The following is a 19,905-nucleotide window of genomic DNA, read 5'->3' as shown; positions in this document are numbered from 1 at the left end:
CATCATATTTTATTAAGAAATATTATGTACCTGCTCTGTGCAGTACTAGGTATGTGGAATGTTTTTAGACAAAAATAAACAAATAAATAAGACCTGGTCCCTGCTTTCAGAAACTTAATTTAAAACAGAGCAAAATCAAAATACTCATGCCTTTTTCGTTGTGTCATCCAAGGAAGACACGAACAATCAGTCACAGCACTGACACGAACAATCAGTCCCAGCACTGTTACCTACTGAAACCAGAATTGGCCTCAGAATCCTCCTCAACACAGCATTCCAGACAACCCATGAATAGATAATTCATCATCCTGGCCGGGCGCGGTGGCTCACGCCTGTAATCCCAGCACTTTGGGAGGCTGAGGTGGGCAGATCACAAGATCAGGAGTTCGAAACCAGCCTGACCAATATGGTGAAACCCTGTCTCTACTGAAAATACAAAAATTAGCCAGGCGTGGTAGATGCCTGTAGTCCCAGCTACGCGGGAGGCTAAGGCAGGAGAATCGCTTGAACCAAGGAGGTAGAGGTTGCATTGAGCTGAGATCGCACCACTGCACTCTAGCCTGGGCGACATAAATAAATAAAAATAAAACATTAAAAATTCATCTTCCATCCTTAATTTAAAGAAATAGATGCATTCCCAAAAATCTTGGGTACTTGCCTTGGTTTTTATTGCTTTGTCTTTTGCTAGTTTTTAAAGAAATAACATGATAAAGCAATATGAATATGGAAACCCAAGAACCTCCAAGAAAACAACATATGGTAATGTGGTTTTTCAAGAAGTTGAAACTTGAAACATTCAGTTCATGTACATAATTAGCGAAGCCATTCCCATTACTTGCCACTAGAAACACTGTTTTTCTTGGTTACTTCTAGGATGATTGCCCTCGTACTTTATTATTTGTATAAACTAGTTTCAGTGCTATAAAGCTACCAGCTGATAGTGAATAATAACCACATTTTCAAGTTTCCTGGCACCGGGGCTTCATTCATGGCTGCTCGGGTCACCTGCTTTGGTAGAGATCATGTGTCTTCCTGGTGCTGACTTACTCAGCATCACCGTCATTGATTATTTCATGGCCACCTGAGTCTTGAACTGTCTTCTCAATCCACAGGCTTTCCATAGGACTGCATCAAAGGCCAGAGTTTCAGCTATATATATTGATAAATCGCAAGTGTGTATAGTAAGACTCCTCCTAAACGCTAGACCCTTAATTTCAACTGTTTATGGACACTTCCACCAGAGTGATTGGAGCTAACATAAACAGCTAGCAAACAGTTGTGGCCAGAGGGTGTGCTAAGAGTGTCACAATCATTACTTAATTTAACCTTTCCAACAACCCTTAGAAGTTTTCATCCCTGTTATACAGATGGGAAATACAAGGCTTAAGCAATCACACCATTAGTAAGTATTAGAACTAAGTCTGGAACATAAGACTATCCAGAGTTTAACGGTATTTAATGGTATACACAGACCCTTCAATTTTGGCTTGTACAAAAGAAGAGTCATCCCACTCCTCGACCTCCAAATTTCAGTCTTAACCTTAAATGAGTCCACAACAAATGCCATCCTGCTGTCATATCCTCCTTCAAGGTCCACTAAGTAACCACTATGGAGTTGGTGCAGTCTGTCATTATTTCTTACCTAGAATGCAATTCTTACTCATTCTTCCCCTCTTCCTTGCACTAGGAGAGAAAAGCTATGTATTCCCCTTTTAGTTTATTTTCTACTACATTTATATTGGATAAAAATGTAGGACCTGAATGAGAACACTTTAGTTTGGAGCAGGCATAGGGTTTTTCTCATTTACTCTTTTCACTTGCATCTCTAGAATAATGTATTTTGTCTTCTTGTTTTCTAGGAATGTTTACCCTTGCGGAAGTTGCATCACTTAATGACATTCAGCCAACTTACCGAATCCTGAAACCATGGTGGGATGTGTTTATGGATTACCTGGCTGTTGTTATGTTAATGGTAGCCATCTTTGCAGGAACCATGCAACTTACCAAAGATCAGGTGGTCTGTTTGCCAGTATTGCCATCTCCTGTAAATTCAAAGGCACATACATCACCAGGAAATGCCGAGGTCACCACCAACATCCCGAAGATGGAAGCAGCCACCAACCAAGACCAAGATGGGCGGACAACAAATGACATTTCCTTTGGGACATCTGCTGTGACACCTGACATACCTCTCAGAGCCACATATCCTCGCACAGATTTCGCACTTCCAAGTCAGGAGGCAAAGAAAGAAAAGAAAGATCCAACGGGTCGAAAAACAAACTTGGATTTTCAGCAATATGTATTTATTAATCAGATGTGTTACCATCTGGCCCTTCCGTGGTATTCTAAGTACTTTCCATACCTTGCTCTTATACATACTATTATTCTCATGGTCAGTAGCAACTTTTGGTTCAAATATCCCAAAACATGCTCAAAAGTAGAACATTTTGTTTCAATATTAGGAAAGTGCTTTGAATCCCCTTGGACTACAAAAGCGTTGTCTGAGACAGCATGCGAAGACTCAGAGGAAAACAAGCAGAGAATAACAGGTGCCCAGACTCTACCAAAGCATGTGTCTACCAGCAGTGATGAAGGGAGCCCCAGTGCCAGTACACCAATGATCAATAAAACCGGCTTTAAATTTTCAGCTGAGAAACCTGTGATTGAAGTTCCCAGCATGACCATCCTAGATAAAAAGGATGGAGAGCAGGCCAAAGCCCTGTTTGAGAAAGTGAGGAAGTTCCGTGCTCATGTGGAAGATAGTGACTTGATCTATAAACTCTATGTCGTCCAAACAGTTATCAAAACAGCCAAGTTCATTTTTATTCTCTGCTATACAGCGAACTTTGTCAACGCAATCAGCTTTGAACATGTCTGCAAGCCCAAAGTTGAGCATCTGACTGGTTATGAGGTATTTGAGTGTACCCACAATATGGCTTACATGTTGAAAAAGCTTCTCATCAGTTACATATCCATTATTTGTGTTTATGGCTTTATCTGCCTCTACACTCTCTTCTGGTTATTCAGGATACCTTTGAAGGAATATTCTTTCGAAAAAGTCAGAGAAGAGAGCAGTTTTAGTGACATTCCAGATGTCAAAAACGATTTTGCGTTCCTTCTCCACATGGTGGACCAGTATGACCAGCTGTATTCCAAGCGTTTTGGTGTGTTCTTGTCAGAAGTTAGTGAAAATAAACTTAGGGAAATTAGTTTGAACCATGAGTGGACATTTGAAAAACTCAGGCAGCACGTTTCACGCAATGCCCAGGACAAGCAGGAGTTGCATCTGTTCATGCTGTCGGGGGTGCCCGATGCTGTCTTTGACCTCACAGACCTGGATGTGCTAAAGCTTGAACTAATTCCAGAAGCTAAAATTCCTGCTAAGATTTCTCAAATGACTAACCTCCAAGAGCTCCACCTCTGCCACTGCCCTGCAAAAGTTGAACAGACTGCTTTTAGCTTTCTTCGCGATCACTTGAGATGCCTTCACGTGAAGTTCACCGATGTGGCTGAAATTCCTGCCTGGGTGTATTTGCTCAAAAACCTTCGAGAGTTGTACTTAATAGGCAATTTGAACTCTGAAAACAACAAGATGATAGGACTTGAATCTCTCCGAGAGTTGCGGCACCTTAAGATTCTCCACGTGAAGAGCAATTTGACCAAAGTTCCCTCCAACATTACAGATGTGGCTCCACATCTTACAAAGTTAGTCATTCATAATGACGGCACTAAACTCTTGGTACTGAACAGCCTTAAGAAAATGATGAATGTCGCCGAGCTGGAACTCCAGAACTGTGAACTAGAGAGAATTCCACATGCTATTTTCAGCCTCTCTAATTTACAGGAACTGGATTTAAAGTCAAATAACATTCGCACAATTGAGGAAATCATCAGTTTCCAGCATTTAAAACGACTGACTTGTTTAAAATTATGGCATAACAAGATTGTTACTATTCCTCCCTCTATTACCCATGTCAAAAACTTGGAGTCACTTTATTTCTCTAACAACAAGCTCGAATCCTTACCAGTGGCAGTATTTAGTTTACAGAAACTCAGATGCTTAGATGTAAGCTACAACAACATTTCAATGATTCCAATAGAAATAGGATTGCTTCAGAACCTGCAGCATTTGCATATCACTGGGAACAAAGTGGACAGTCTGCCAAAACAATTGTTTAAATGCGTAAAGTTGAGGACTTTGAATCTGGGACAAAACTGCATCACCTCACTCCCAGAGAAAGTTGGTCAGCTGTCCCAGCTCACTCAGCTGGAGCTTAAGGGGAACTGCTTGGACCGCCTGCCAGCCCAGCTGGGCCAGTGTCGGATGCTCAAGAAAAGCGGGCTTGTTGTGGAAGATCACCTTTTTGACACCCTGCCACTCGAAGTCAAAGAGGCATTGAATCAAGACATAAATATTCCCTTTGCAAATGGGATTTAAACGAAGAGAATACATGCACAGCGATGTGCAGGAACAACTTCCTAGATTGCAAGTGCTCACGTACAAGTTATTACAAGATAATGCATTTTAGGAGTAGATACATCTTTTAAAATAAAACAAGAGAGGATGCATAGAAGGCTGATAGAAGACATAACTGAATGTTCAACGTTTGTAGGGTTTTAAGTCATTCATTTCCAAATCTTTTTTTTTTTTTCTTCTTCTGGGGAAAGGGAAGGAAAAATTATAATCACTAATCTTGGTTATTTTTAAATTGTTTGTAACTTGGATGCTGCCGCTACTGAATGTTTACAAATTGCTTGCCTGCTAAAGTAAATGATTAAATTGACATTTTCTTACTATATCACCTTTTTTGAGGGGTCTTAATTTACTTTGCTTAATTGGTGCAATATTGCTTTAACTCAGATCACTAAAGACAGATACATCAAGTTCAAACTTGTAAATTTAGATTTGCTAAAATACTGATTGATTTCCTGTTTTAATTTAAAGTGCCTCAAGTAAGCACCCCTCACAATAGTTGACTGGTACTGCTGCTCCTGAGCACCTCGTGTCATAGATTTTATACTCTTACAGGCTTGGAATGCAGTAGAGGTATGTGGATTGTTAGGGGTTTTGTTTTTTAAGAATAAGTAACAAGAAATAACACATTTCTTAATAATAGCTTTTTTGACATAGTTTGGACTTCTGATTTTATGGTACATTTTTCTGCCAATAACATAGGGTTGCCAATAAATAGAAAATGTTTTCTAAAAATAAATTTTATTACAACAAAATAAAAATTTTAATGACTTATTAACAAAACCTCCAGTATCACCACCATTTGGAAGATAACACAGAATCACAAGTATCATTTAATTTCTTGCCCTTTTCAGTGTTGTTCTGGTGTTGGTGGGAAAATAATAGGAAATGTAGTTCATTGGGTAGGGAAACTCTTATCTGTCCCTATCTTAGTGACAAGCTGTATTTTCTGTGTTTGCGTGCAGCTAGGAGGAGTCATAGCCAGACAAATGCTAGGAGAATACACTTTTTAGATAATGATTTCCTTCTTTAACTGACCAGCATCTAATCAATCTCAGAAAAATCAAAAAAATTCCCTGCCAGCTGTTTCATAGGCCTCCTACAGGACTCTTTTCAAGAGAATAGAACAGTTTGGCACTCTGACAAAGCAGTGTCCTCTCGCTACAAAACTGGACTCACTTAAACACTGGACTTTTGTCACTTCTAAGCACAACTTGAAGGATTTTACAGAGAATGGGCAAAGATGGACTCATGTCTTTGCTTTCCTCCCCAGAACTGAACTCTAGGAGTGCTGGTCTGTGGCCAATGGAGGTGAATCTTTGCCTGCAGTAGAGCCTGTGAATGCTCTGAGAAGTATTTTCACAAATAGAAAAGGCTGCAGCCCCTGTAGCTGAGTTAGGAATTGATGCTGGCTCCGGCACCCTGGCCATTCCTTCTCCTCAAAGGCTTGAGGTAGGGGGCGAGCTTATTAAACATTTTTTAAGCTTAAGTTTGAATAATCAGACAAAAAGCAGTGGCATATTTTCAGTACAGCAAATTCTCTTCTATGCATCTTCCAGTTGTCTGAGCATTCATTAATGTATTCACTGGTATTAATGATGTACCCTGGTGCCTTTCTAATACAAGGAACTAGGGATTCAGTGTTGGAATAAGTTCTGGCCACATGCAGGTTTATATAGTAAAGTAGAGAGATAAATATTAATTATGTAAATAATAGAAGTGTTTAATTACAATTATAGAAGGTGTAGGTCAGGTGCAGTGGCTCACATCTATAATCCCAGCACTTTGAGAGGCTGACGCAGGAGGATGGCTTGAGCCCGGGAGTTTGAGACCAGCCTGGGCAACATAGCAATACCCCATCTCTACAAAAAAGTTTAAAAATTAGCTGGGCATGGTAGCATGCACTTGTAGTCCCAGCTACTTGGGAGGCTGAGGTGGGAGGATCACTTGGGCCCAGGAGTTCGAGGCTGCAGTGAGTTATGATCATGCCATTGTACTCCAACCTGGTGACAGAGCAAGACCTTGCCTCAAACAAACCAAAAAACGTGTACAAAATCTGTGTAAATGAATAATGGCGGGGGTGGAGTGAACTTAAGAGCTTCAGGGAAGTTTTGTACTTGTAACGGTCCTGAACATTTCCCTTCCACCAGCCATGTGGGGCACTGTTCTCCCTGCTTGGTAATGCCACCACCTGAAATTAGCACAGTCTTTTTAGAAGGATGCCACTCCATCTTAGTTGTGAGATAAGGAGTCCAGATCTTAGGATCTTTGCTTTTAGGAGTGGAAAACTTGTCTTCCCTTTTTTAAAACAAAACAAAACACCTTATTGAAGTATAACTGGCATATAAAAGGCCCTACATATGTAAGGCCTTTACATATATACCTTAAATGTGGTAGCAAACTACATCTCAATGAGCTGCCTTTCTTAACACAAGTGTATGTTGTTTTTGAAGGGCAGGGGTGGCAGGATGCCACAGTTCACTTTGCTTTTCAGAGAAGAGCCATTCTGTAGGAACCACAATCTATGAGATAATCCCTAAATTTGGCCACTGGCAGCTCTGCCCATAGGCTCCTGTTTCCTAAACACTACTTGGGGTTCAGTCACTTAGAACTGGTTGGTGTTAGATGCCTTCAAACAGTATCAAGGGGTACCTCTTCTCTTACCCAAATTGCTGTTGACTATCAGCCCTTACTGATTTCCTTGAACTCTGAAAAGTTTAGGGTCAGTTGATTTAAGTGCCACATTCCATGCCACTGTTTGCAAATAGGAATACTCTAAAAGAGAGTTCCTGAGAAATACTGACTCATTTAACAGACTTTAAATATACTGAGTTTTGATGCCTCAGCAACAGAAAAAGAGTTGTGGGCCCAAATAGACCGTCAACCTATGTGTCCTCTTGAATTTATGTTGGCGTCGCTTGGACCAGACATGGGAGAAAAACAAGTTAGTATGTATAAGATTTGGCTTAATATTTTCATATCTTTCCATGAAGTCCTTTGAGCACCAATCTGAAAAAGAGTATTTAAAGTCTGTTTTTAAATATGCCATGTCTGGGTGAGTCTCACAAAGTCTGAAAGAACTTGGTTTACTTGTGGCTGTTGAATTTTTTCTCACTAGCAGTCAGTTGGCTTGACAGAGAGGATTGACTTTTTTAAGGGTTCAGAAAGATGAGCCGAAATTGTCACAGGGACCTCATTCTTAGTAGTACAGATTTAGTAATTTAATAGTAGGCAGGAAGAGTTCATTCTATAATTCATGGCCGGCAAAGTCCTGACTGTTTGACTTTTTTTAATATAAAGAAAGAAGTCATATTCTTTCTTAATATCTGTAATACTTTCTCTGTCTCCCCTGGTCTCTAATTCAACCAGTAACCAAACTCTCTGAGTTGCTGATGGCAGCAAACTCCAAAGTGCCCTTGAGGCCAACGCCCAATAGTTATTTCCATTCACCTTGTTGAATAAAAGCCAGAGTACTGTCCTCTTGCTAAGATTTCTGGCAGCACTTGCGTCAGTAATTCATTCCAATAAAATGGTCCCTTTATCAACTGAATCCCCAAACAAAGGCTGTACTAACAAAAAGCTCCTTTCATGAAAAAAAGAAGGGGGGAAAAAAGAGCAAGCCCCTGGAAACCAGTTTTCAAAAGTCCTCTAACTTGTGACTGCAACACGAAGAAGTGGCCCCGTCTGATCCTGGCCAGCTGCGGCTCTCTTAAAGCAAGGGCTCTGGGTATTCAAGGTGGTATCCGCTGGGGCACAGGGAAGGCTGAAGCCAAGGGGGCAGAAGAGCAGCAGGCCAGGAACCATCTGCCTCTCAAGCCTGGCCTAGCCTAGCCTGGGGTGACAGTCACAGCTGAAATCATGGAAATAAGTCCTTTCACTCACAAAGCCAATGTCCATTCTTCATCCTTGTGTCCCTGGACATAAAATGTATAAACTGTTCCAGGTAAGCATTGCCTTTCTTGTGGAAATTCATAGGATTATTTGCTGAGAGTTAATCCTGAAAAGTTTCATTCCACAGTCTCATCCACCCCCCTCCCACTGCTGTGGGACCCCTGATGGTAGAAAGTTGCCCAGCCCCACCTGCTGTCACTGTCAGCTGTCCTTCCTTCACTCCTAAGATTCCAGGCTCTGGAGTGAGAGCGCCTGGATTTGAATCCTGCCTTGGCCCCAGCTGTGTGACTGTGCGGAAGCTACTTACCTAAGCCTCAGTTTTTTTACTGTAAATGGGAATAGTCATAGTACCTACCAAATGGGTTTTATTGTGTGTGACAATTGAATGAGGTGATTCATTTGAGGCACTATGCCTGGCAGATAGTAAGTACTCAATAATACTGTTACTAGTTTTATCCCCAGAGACTGTTGGCCTTCCCTAATATGCATTCTCTCCTTCCTTGGTAATGGAATTTTCAGTGGACACCTGGAACACAATAAAATGTGTATTTTTAGAAGCCAGGCAGTGGTCCTTGCCTGTAGTCCCAGCAACTGTGAAGACTGAAGCAGGAAGATCACTTGGGTCCAGGTGTTCCAGTCCAGCTTGGGCAATACAGCAAGACCCTGATTCTTTTTAGAAAACAAAACAGGCCAGGCATGGTAGCTCACACCTGTAATCCCAGCACTTCGCGGGGCCGAGGCGGGTGGATCGCTTGAGGCCAGGAATCCGAGACCAGCCTAGCCAACATGGCAAAACCCTGTCTCTACCAAAAATAACAAAAATTAGCTGGCACAGTGGTGCATGCCTGTAGTCCCAGCTACTCAGGAGGCTGAGGCAGGGGGATCGCTTGAGCCCAGGAGGTAGAGGTTTCAGTGAGTGGAGATCGGGCTACTGCACTCCAGCCTGGGTGACAGAGCAAGACCTTGTCTCAAAAAAACAAAATGAAAACTATTTTCCAGGCTTCCTTGGGGCTAGATGTGCCATGGGGCTAGGATTTAGTTAAATTCTAGCCAAAGGAGTGGGAATGGAAGTGGAATGTGGGATTTCTGGATTAGGACCTTAGAGGAAGGGCATATCCTTCCCCGTTCCTGCTGCTTAAATTGCACCTATAGAAATAAGCCCAATTTAGACTGTGCAGATCAGGGCAACAAATCAGATGTGGCACACCAGCACAATAAAAGTCTGGGCCCCTGGCAACTTCAAGAAACAGGGTCATATAAAGGAGAAATAAATCTGTGTCCTGTTTAAGCCACAAATTCAGGGACTCTGATACATGCAACAAATTCTAAAAACCTTGCCACTCAAACCTGTGGCTGGATAGCCGTAACAGCACTGGGGGCTTGTTAGAAATGCAGAATCTCAGTTTCCTCCCCAGACATTGATTGAACCAAATCTGTGTTTTAACAGGATGGTGTCCAGGTGATGTATAGGCAAATTAAATAAAGTCTGAGAAGCATTGTCCTAAATAACACACCTACGAAGAACAAATCAGTCATCAGAAAGTGTTTCTTCCTCCACTGGGTTATGCCTCTTCCATCAGCCTTCTGCTGGGCTCTAGTGGGAGAGGGAGGAATTGGGGATTTTGTTGGTGCTTGTGGCTTAGACCAACTTCCACATCCCCATTTGCTCCGGCTGGCAGTCATGCTTTTCATGTCACCATAGCAACTACAGAACAGAAAAAAAAGTGACAGTCACTGTGGGTTGCTTGAAGAGGTGGTGGCAATATAGGTCATCTTCCCAGTAGTGTGAGGTTTTGAAGGTCTATGACTGCCCCCATGGCATATGCACTTGTACTAAGTTAGCCCTTCACTCATTGACACCCTTCACGTGCCCAGGTAGCTAAACTGCCCCATTCTGTTAACCTTCAGGCTGAGTCTGGCTTAGTTGCTTAAAGTTCAGTCAACCATGGAATAGCCTGCCCATTTTGAGCCTTTTCAGAATGCTTCTGGGAAACTGCCAAATAGCCCAGCATGAAAATTAGCTAGAGTAGTTTTAGGGGAAAGACCTACTCAAAGGAATCACACAGGTATTACACCAAGCTGCACAGATAAAGAAATATATTTTTTCAATTTGCCATTGAAAAACTATAAGTAATAGCCACATATTTCAGTACTTTAAAATCAGTTTCTCCACTTTGGGAGGCCGAGGCAGGTGGATCACTTGAGGTCAGGAGTTCAAGACCAGCCTGGCCAACATGGTGAAACCCCATCTCTACTAAAAATACAAAAATTAGCCAGGCATGGTGGTGTGTGCCTATAATCTCAGCTACTCGGGAGGCTGAGGCAGGAGAATCACTTGAACCCAGGAGGCAGAGGTTATAGTGAGCCAAAACTGTGCCATTGTACTCTAGCCTGGGTGACAGAGCCAGACTCTGACTCAAAAATAAATACATACATAAAAATTTAAAAAATGAAGTTCTGCCTGAATGAAAACTTCAAGATGTATCTCCAAGGGTTTAACCCAACTATTCCCTGCAGCTTAGGCCTGTTACCTATTCAGCGTTGGTTATGATGGAAACATCTGGTTACTCTCCTGATGATAACCCTTCATCTTCCTGAAGATGGTGTTTAAATCACTCATCATCTCCACTTCCCAGAATGTTGTGAAGATTATGTCAGCATGGTGCCTAGCGCTCCCTGGAGATAAATGTGCATAATCAGAGTTTCCTATTAATTTATCATCATGGTAGGAAATTCAGTTAAGAGAACATTTTCATCTCTGCCTTAGAAGTAGCTGACACATGAATTCAAGTCTAAACCTTCCACGTATCAATCCTAGGTAACTGCTGTTCTTTAGGGGATTGATTATATGTTTTCAAGTTTCCATTTCTGAAGATAGAAGATGGTATTAGAAGTGAATTGGGCTGGGTGCAGTAACTCAGACCTGTAATACCAGCATTTTGGGAGGCCAAGACAGGCAGATCACCTGGGGTCAGGAGTTTGAGACCAGCCTGGCCATCATGGCAAAACCCCATCTCTAGTAATAAAGTCCAAAAATTAGCCAGGCATGGTGGTGCATGCCTGTAGTCCCAGCTACTCGGGAGCCTGAGGCAGGAGAATTGCCTGAACCCAAGTGGCAGAGATTCCAGTGAGCCAAGATCGCACCACTGCACTCCAGCCTGGGCGACTGAGCAAGACTACATCTCAAAAAAAAAAAAAAGTGAATTGGACAATATAAGTCACAACAGTAATGGCTCCGACTCTATGCCAGATGGGCATTTGACCTGTATCACAGACAGACAAGGAAGTGTGAGTTACTTCCATTTTATAGATAAAGAAACTGTGAAGTTACACAATCTGTCCAAGGTCACCCAGCTGGCAGGAGACAGGGGCACTGCTAAATCAGGCAATGTGCATATCTTATCTCATTGAATCCTCACAAGATCACTAACAGAAAGGCATTATCCTCATCTAAGAGATGAACAAACCTAGAGAATTTGACCTGTCTCATTGACCTGTCTCATTTTCACATTGAAAATGAGAAATTGACCTGTCTCATTTTCACATTGTAAATAGCAGTTACTAGTCTCTGATGCAGGCACCCCTACAACCAGAGAGGTGTTGCTTATGCTCTTCCACCCAAATACCCAGCAGATGACTGGTGCTCTGTCAGCAATTCAAAAAGATGTTTTGAAATCTGTGTTGACATCCGGTTACATAAATATGCCCCAAGCTAGGATTTTTCTTCATTCTTTAGCCTTAGAAGTTTTGATGTGTCTCAGCATCTGTCCTTAGCATTACAACTTGTTTCCGCTGTTAGGCTGTTGACAGTCATGAAAGGGCAATCCACCCAAGGTAATGTAATTATTTTCCCTCACTAAATGTTAAAAGCATGACCGTCTTTACTCATGGTCATTTACTCAGAAATGAGAAGGCTCTGTCTCAGCTGTTTGATGCAGAGTCAGTGTGGTAGAGAGTGACATTCAACAGATCCAGAAAGGTGGGTGCAGGAAAACACTGTAACATTTGCTAGGCCCTCTGGGCAGATGTGACTTTTCTTTCCAGCATGGCATTTCAAACACGGATTCTTCGGCTGTTACCAACCCATGCAGCAGCAGGCGCCTGCATCACCCTGACCTTTATTTTTACTGGATCTTTTCCTTTTTCTGTTGATGGTCACCGTACTCCACCATCTGGGCTGGAACAAAAAATCAAATATTTGTGGTCCGCGGGGAGGAAGGACCCAGCTTCACATGGAAGAAACTGCTTAGAATAGAGGAAGAATGAAGAAAGTCGAGGAAACTAATATTCCCACCCCTGCTGGTACATATGTACCCTTTCCAGATTTGCATTTCAAAACGTCCAGGAGGTTTCATTTTTTTTTTTTTTTGGCCTACCTTTTTCCCTTATCCATTGTAATCTATTCTAATTCCTCTCCCCAAAAGAGCTCAGTTTGGCAGACTGAATTTTAAACAAAACATGAATTGTTAGATGAAAAGCATTTGTGTGTGTTTTATATCTTTGACCCCTTGTAAAGGTGAGCAGAGCTTTTACAGGATAACACAGTTTATATACAATCAATATAAGCAGGAGAATCTTACCATTCACCAGGACTAAAATTACAGTCAGTAGTGACCAAGAAAAGTCTACCGACGGAGCAATAAAGAGCTCAGAGGAGGCCAGGAAAGATGTTTTAAAATACTGTAAACAGTTATTCCATTATTTACAGAATAAAATTAGCCCAATGACATATTTTAAGTATGGCCTCAGTTCTTCTGCCAGCCAGAGTTAAAGCCACAGTAAATAACACGTGTGCTCAATTGCAATGAATTGAGACCTATTGCAGTTGCTTTTGAGAAGATTACAAGAAGTTCTAAGTTGGTTCTACTCATACTGAGTTTTTAGTTGCTAAAATCCTCCTCATTGTATGAAACTAAGTTAATTTTCTTAGCGTAAGACTTAACTCTCTCTGTATAAAAAGCCTCCTGCCAGCAGCGTGACCACCTACTCTTTGTCGTTAGACTGGGAAGCTGCAGAATATGGTGGATAGAGTTTAAGCTACTGGAACTGCCTCCTTAAAGGCAAGTTACTTAACAGGGGTGTGTTTTTGCTTTCTCATCTGTGAAAAGGGGTTAATGATAATATTTACCTTGTAGCATAGCTGTGTATATTATATGAGTTAACACATGAATTGCTTAGGACAATGCCTGGCATGTTGAATGCTTAATATGTTTAAGTGGTTTTTATTAATAATATTTCTATAATATTTGAGAGATGTATCCATCATTTAAGCCTGGAAAATAAAGCTATTCAAATGGAAGATTATATAAGAGATAAGGAAATGGACACTGCCCAAGTAAGAACTAATTTTGCCTTTCTCTCAAAAGACAGCAAAGACAAGTCACTGTGATTTAATGTCTCACAGACATCTTTTCATACATGTATTACTTTGTGTATTTTGCTTAGCAAATCAGGGTATTCAGACATTGTAATACCAAGAACCCTCTTGGGTTGGTTATGATTCTTTGTAAGTTAGTTCTCTAAACTTGGGTCAGACCCAGTGACCTACTGGCAAAAGACCTGAAGACAGATTTTCAAAGAATAGCTTCAACGAACTCTGACTTGGGGTTATTTATTGAGTCTTTGTCTTAGCCTTCTTGGTGTTGCTATAACACAACACTAAAGACTGGGTAATTTTTGAAGAAATTTATTTTTCACAGTTCTGGAGGCTGGTAAGTCCAATATCAAAGTGCCTGCAGCGAGGACCTTCGTGCTGCGTCATCCCATGGCGGGAGACAGAAGCGCAGGAGAGCAGGAGAGCCAGGGCAAGAGAAAGAGGGCTAACCTCATCCTTTTATCAGGAACCCACTCCTGCAACAACAGCATTCATCTGTTCATGAGAGCAGAGCTCCCATGAGCCAATCACATCTTAAAGTTTCCACTTCTCAACAATATTGCATTGGGGATTAAGTTTCTGATACATAAACTTTGGGGAACACATTCAAACCATGGCAGTCCTCAATAAGGAATGTTGACTGTTTTCGCTGGGCAGGGGATAAGGAATTTGCTTCTGGGCTGACCAGTAATTTTTATCTCTTTTTTGGTTAACCTGAAACTTAGACTGGTCATTGGGACTAAAAGTGTTCTACCTTTTTAGTCTATTAAAAAAGATGAAAATTCATCTCTATGACCACAGATATTAATAGTTGGTCATTTGCTTTCTTCAAAGAATTCATTTGAAATATATTTATGTTCATAGTTTTAAAATATACGATCCATAAAAGCCCATGTTTACAGAACAGATGACTAAGGGTATGATTTGCAAAACGAAAATAATGTTTTCTTCCTATTCATCAGAGTTAGCTCCTCTAGAACTCAGAAAAAAAAAAAAATGGTTATATACGATGTTTAGGAAATGAAACCATTGGTTACAGCAAAGCATACTTGCAGCACTTTTAGAATGAGCAGTTTAGACAGAATGCTCATTTTAAAAGTACTATCCAGTCAGGTGTAGTGACTCACGCCTGTAATCCTTTTTTTTTTTTTTTTTTTTTTTTTTTTTGAGACGGAGTGTTGCTCTGTCGCCCAGGCTGGAGTACAGTGGCCGGATCTCAGCTCACTGCAAGCTCCGCCTCCCGGGTTTACGCCATTCTCCTGCCTCAGCCTCCCGAGTAGCTGGGACTACAGGCGCCCGCCACCTCGCCCAGCTAGTTTTTTTTTTTTTTGTATTTTTTAGTAGAGACGGGGTTTCACCGTGTTAGCCAGGATGGTCTCGATCTCCTGACCTCGTGATCCACCCGTCTCGGCCTCCCAAAGTGCTGGGATTACAGGCTTGAGCCACCGCGCCCGGCCTCACGCCTGTAATCCTAATGCTTTGGGAGGCCGAGGCGGATGAGTCATTTGAGCCCAGGAGTTTGAGACCAATCTGGGCAACATGGTGAGACCCCATCTTGACAAAAAAATAATTTAAGAAACACTAGCTGAGCGCAGTGGTGTGCGCCTGTTGTCCCAGCTACGCAGGAGGCTGAGGTTGGAGGGTTACTTGAGCCCACGAGGTTGAGGCTGCAATGAGCCAAGATCGCACCACTGCATTCTAGCCTGGGTAACAAAGACACTGTAAGTAAGTCTATGGCATTTCGTGATGGCAGCCTGGGTCTACTAATACAGAAGGCATACTGAAGCTTATCTGAAGTTGCAAAGGCAAGCTGGAATGCTGTGATAATGGAGCACAGTAAATGAGGACAGAATTAAAGGACTTGGGGTCAGAGAGATAAAGGGGTAAGTAAACTTAAAAATAGATAAAAAGGCAGGGTGCAGTGGCTCAAGCCTGTAATCCCAGCACTTTGGGAGGCTGAGACGGGCGGATCACGAGGTCAGGAGATCGAGACCACCCTGGCTAACACAGTGAAACCCCGTCTCTACTAAAAAATACAAAAAAAAAAAACTAGCCGGACAAGGTGGTGGATGCCTGTAGTCCCAGCTACTTGGGAGGCTGAGGCAGAAGAATGGCATAAACCTGGGAGGCGGAGCTTGCAGTGAGCTGAGATCCGGCCACTGCACTCCAGCCTGGGCGACAGAGCGAGACTCCGTCTCAAAAAAAAAAAAAAGACAGACAAAAAAACAAAAAGAAACAATCCACCCAGGCTTGCATTGAGCATCTTTAATCATTCCTCCATCTCTTTGCCTACTAAGGAAGGATGAAAAAAAGTGTTTAATCACCTGCTCTTTGTCATTGGAACTGAGAAGCTGCAGAATATAGTGGCTGCTGGAACTGCCTCCTCAAAGGCATGTTACCTAACATGAGCCTTAGCGTCTGCTTCCTCATCTGTGAAATGGGGTTGATGATGGTATTTTCCTTGTAGCATAGCTGTGTAGATTAAATGAGTAAACACATACGAAGTTAGCTTTTACAAGATAACACAACTCAAATAACCCTCCCATTGCAATTTTAACACTGCCAGTTCCAATCCACAGTTAGATGTAAATGATGATGAGATATAAAGGGTTATCTGAGAAACTGAGATCTCAACTTTACTTGAAGATTCAGTTCAATCTGTTGCATTTTTAAACCTAGAAACAGACCATGAGGCATGCAGGACTTAAATAGAGCAGACTTTTGCTGTTTTATTATATTAAATATCAACCCTCCACTCCACTAACTCTTTGTTTTAAAATTTAAAAAAAAAAAAGCCTTTTAGAATTCAGTTGTGTCAACAACAAAAAAAGGCGGGGGTGGGGGGTGAGATGGAAATGGGGAGACTGGGAAAGCAGAATAAGGAGAATGATCAAGCCAGTCATTTCTTCAAGAAATATTAATCGAGCTCTTCATATAAGCCAGGCAACATACTAGGTTCTGGGGTAAATCAGATGTATTCGATCCCTAGCAAAACATGATTCAATCCATGCTTTGTTTTCTGTTCTTGCCCCTACCCCTTACTCCCTTCCCCTCAGGTGCCATTCTGCAGAGGTGCAATTAAGAGTGGGAGTAAGCCTGGCTAATATGGTGAAATCCCATCTCTACTAAAAATAGAAAAATTATCCGGGCGTGGTGGCACTCACCTGTAATCACAGCTACTTGGGAGGCCAAGGCACAATTGCTTGAGCCCAGGAGAGGAGGCTGCAGTGAGCTGAGATTGCACCACTGCTCTCTAGCCTGGGTGACAGAAGGAGACCCTGTCTCAAATAAATTAAATAAATAAATAAATAAATAAATAAATAATGGGAGTGCATTGCAAAGAATACAACAAGTATCTAGGTTCTCAAGTAATTCAAGGATGGCCTTCGGGGACTTGTACTTCTAGTCAGCTACAATCTCTTCTTCCCACCCTTTTATTTTTTTCTCCCTCTTCTCCCTTTCCTTTTTATCCCACAAGTTAACATTAAAGGCCCCAGCTTATACTTGTTTGCTCATTCTTACGTAGCCTTCTAAGTGTTCTGATTTCTTTTCTCCCGATTACAAAAGTAACACATGTTCATTGTTACACAAAAATAAAATATTGCAGAAATGCATATCCTTTGAAAATATGTCCCTCCGCCCCTCAAAACTCCACATTGACTTTTCTTTTAACTCAAAGAGTAAAAGGCAGAATTTTTCAATGGCCTGTGGATTTGCACCCAACCTTACTTCTCTGACCGCATGTCCTCCAATTCTGTCGTTATTTACTGTTCTCCAGTATCACAGCCTTCCAGCTGGCCTTTGCAACTTCAGGTAAACCTCGGCACAGCTTCTGTATTAGTAGCCCCTGGCTGCCATTACAAAATACCATAGACTGGATGGCTTAAACAACAGTAATTTATTTTATCACAGTTTTAGAGGCTGGAAGTCCAAGATTAAGGTTCTGATCAATTTGGTTTCTGGTGAAGTCTCCCTTCCTGGCTTGCAATCAGCTGCCTACTTGCTATGTCCCCAACATGGCCTTTTTCCATGAGTGCATTGGGAAGACTGGGGACTTGGGAGAGCTCTGTGGTGTCTCTTCTCATAAGAACACTAACCCTATCAGGTAAGACCCTATCCTTATGACCTCATTTAATCTTTATTATTTCCTTATAGGCCCCACCTCCAAATAGAGCCACACAGGGTATTAGGGCTTCAAAATAAAAATTTGGGGAGAACACATTCAATCTACAACTGCTTCCTTCTTCAAGTTGTTGCCTAAGTATCACCTTCCCAAAGAGGCTTTCTCTGGCCTTCTCTTAAAAACACTGATTTATTATTTCTAACAATTCTGTGGGCCAGCTGGGTTCCTGGGGTCATCGAGGGAGGCTGCAGTCATCTGACAGCTGGATTGGGACCCGAGGGTGTAAGATTACCTCACTTGCATGGCTGGAGCCTTGGTGCTGATGTTGGCAGGGCCTTTCTTTTCATGGGTATCCCATTCTTCTATAGTCTAGTCTGGGATTCCTTAAACAAGGGCAACAATTTTCAAAAGTGGAAGCTTCAGTTTATGACCAGACTGGTCAACATAGCCAGACCCAGTCTCTACAAAAAATAAAAATTAGCCAGTCGTGGTGGTGCATGCCTGTAGTCCCAGCCACTTGAGAGGCTGAGGCAGGAAGCTCTCTTGAGCCCAGGAGTTTGAGGCTGCAGTGAGCTTTTATCATGCCATTGCACTCCAGCCTGGGCAACACAGAGAGACCCTATATCTATTTTATTTATTTTTTTTTGGAGATGGAGTCTCACCCTTTGACCCAGGCTGCAGTGCAGTGGCGTGATCTCGGCTCACTATAACCTCTGCCTCCTGAGTTCAAGCGATTCTCCTGCCTCAGGCTCCCTAGCAGCTGGGACTACAGGCATGCGCCACCACGCCTGACTAATTTTTGCATTTTTTAGTAGAGACAGGGTTTCACCATATTGGCCAGGCTCGTCTAAACTCCTGACCTCAAGTGATCCACCCTCCTTGGCCTTCCAAAGTGCTGGTGTTACAGGGATAAGCCACTGTGCCCAGCTGACCCTGTACCTTAAAAAAAAAAAAAAAAAAAAGGTGGAAGCTTCAAGATCTCTCAGGGCCTAGGCTCCTGACTGGCAAGTTAGGAACAGCAGAGTCCATTTCGAGGGTGTGCAGATATAAGAAGGCATGATTTACGAGGGACCACTATTGTAACAATCTGCCCTACCATCGTATTTAAAATTGCATCCTCACTCTTACTTTTTTCTCATAACTTTTTTTCCTTGGCTAACTACAAACTCTATACGAAGAGAGATATTTATTTATTTTTGTTCTCAGATTTACCTCCAACAGCTAGAATAGAACCTGGCCTGTTGTAGGTGCTTAATAAATATCTGTTAAATAACTGAATACATTAATTTGAAAATGCTTTCCAGAATGCATCATTTTAGATCTTTTTGTTTTGTTTTGTTTTTTGTTTTGTTTTTTTTTTTTTTTTGAGACGGAGTCTCGCTCAGTCGCCCAGGCTGGAGTGCAGTGGCCCAATCCCGGCTCACTGCAAGCTCCGCCTCCCGGGTTCACGCCATTCTCCTGCCTCAGCCTCCCAAGCAGCTGGGACTACAAGCGCTCGCCGCCGCCACGCCTGGCTAATTTTTTTGCATTTTTAGTAGAGACGGGGTTTCACCGTGTTAGCCAGGATGGTCTCGATCTCCTGACCTTGTGATCCGCCCGTCTCGGCCTCCCAAAGTGCTGGGATTACAGGCTTGAGCCACCGCGCCCGGCTTCATTTTAGATCTTATACTTTTCTGCATGCTTTTACTGTTAAAAAGCACTTTCTCATAAAAGATCTTGTCTTAATTTTTACAACAACCTTACTAGACAGGCAGGGCAAATATCATTGATCCCACTTTATAAATGAAAAAAACTGAAGGCTAGACAGGGGAATAATTTGCTTAAGGTCATACAGCTGATATGAAGTGAGCTTGTGACTTCACATCCCAGGCTTTCTACTAGCCATCATGCAACCCCAGGAGAAATGCCTTCCCACTCCATTCTGTTTCCCTCCTCAGGGCTTTGTGCTTGGAAAGCTCTGTTAATGGTTTTCATTGGCCGGCTAACTTTGTGCCATGGGGCCAAGAGGAAAAGAAAGCATTTTTCACTTTTCTGATATCTCTT

The 19,905-nt window shown here is 42.1% G+C and overlaps 1 protein-coding gene across 13 annotated transcripts in view; it reads left to right on the top strand.

Annotated features, from left to right (window-relative positions):
* The window catches only part of LRRC8D (leucine rich repeat containing 8 VRAC subunit D), a 138,361-nt gene that overhangs the window by 110,703 nt on the left and 7,753 nt on the right, over positions 1 to 19,905 (top strand). For 12 of the 13 annotated variants that reach the window (XM_023207845.2, XM_023207918.2, XM_023207899.2 and 9 more), the window contains one exon: positions 1,860 to 4,799. The exons of the other annotated variant lie outside the window; for it this stretch is intronic. In XM_023207845.2, the coding sequence (XP_023063613.1) occupies positions 1,862 to 4,438 (2,577 nt within the window). In that variant the 5' untranslated portion in view covers positions 1,860 to 1,861 and the 3' untranslated portion in view covers positions 4,439 to 4,799. Of the gene's footprint in view, positions 1 to 1,859; positions 4,800 to 19,905 lie in introns of those variants that run through there. 13 annotated transcript variants of the gene reach the window in all.

The sequence above is a fragment of the Piliocolobus tephrosceles genome, chromosome 1 (genome assembly GCF_002776525.5).
Source record: "Piliocolobus tephrosceles isolate RC106 chromosome 1, ASM277652v3, whole genome shotgun sequence".
Taxonomy (NCBI): Eukaryota; Metazoa; Chordata; class Mammalia; order Primates; family Cercopithecidae; genus Piliocolobus; species Piliocolobus tephrosceles.
Note: the sequence above shows the minus strand (reverse complement) of the source record. Positions and strands in the feature narration are given on the sequence as shown.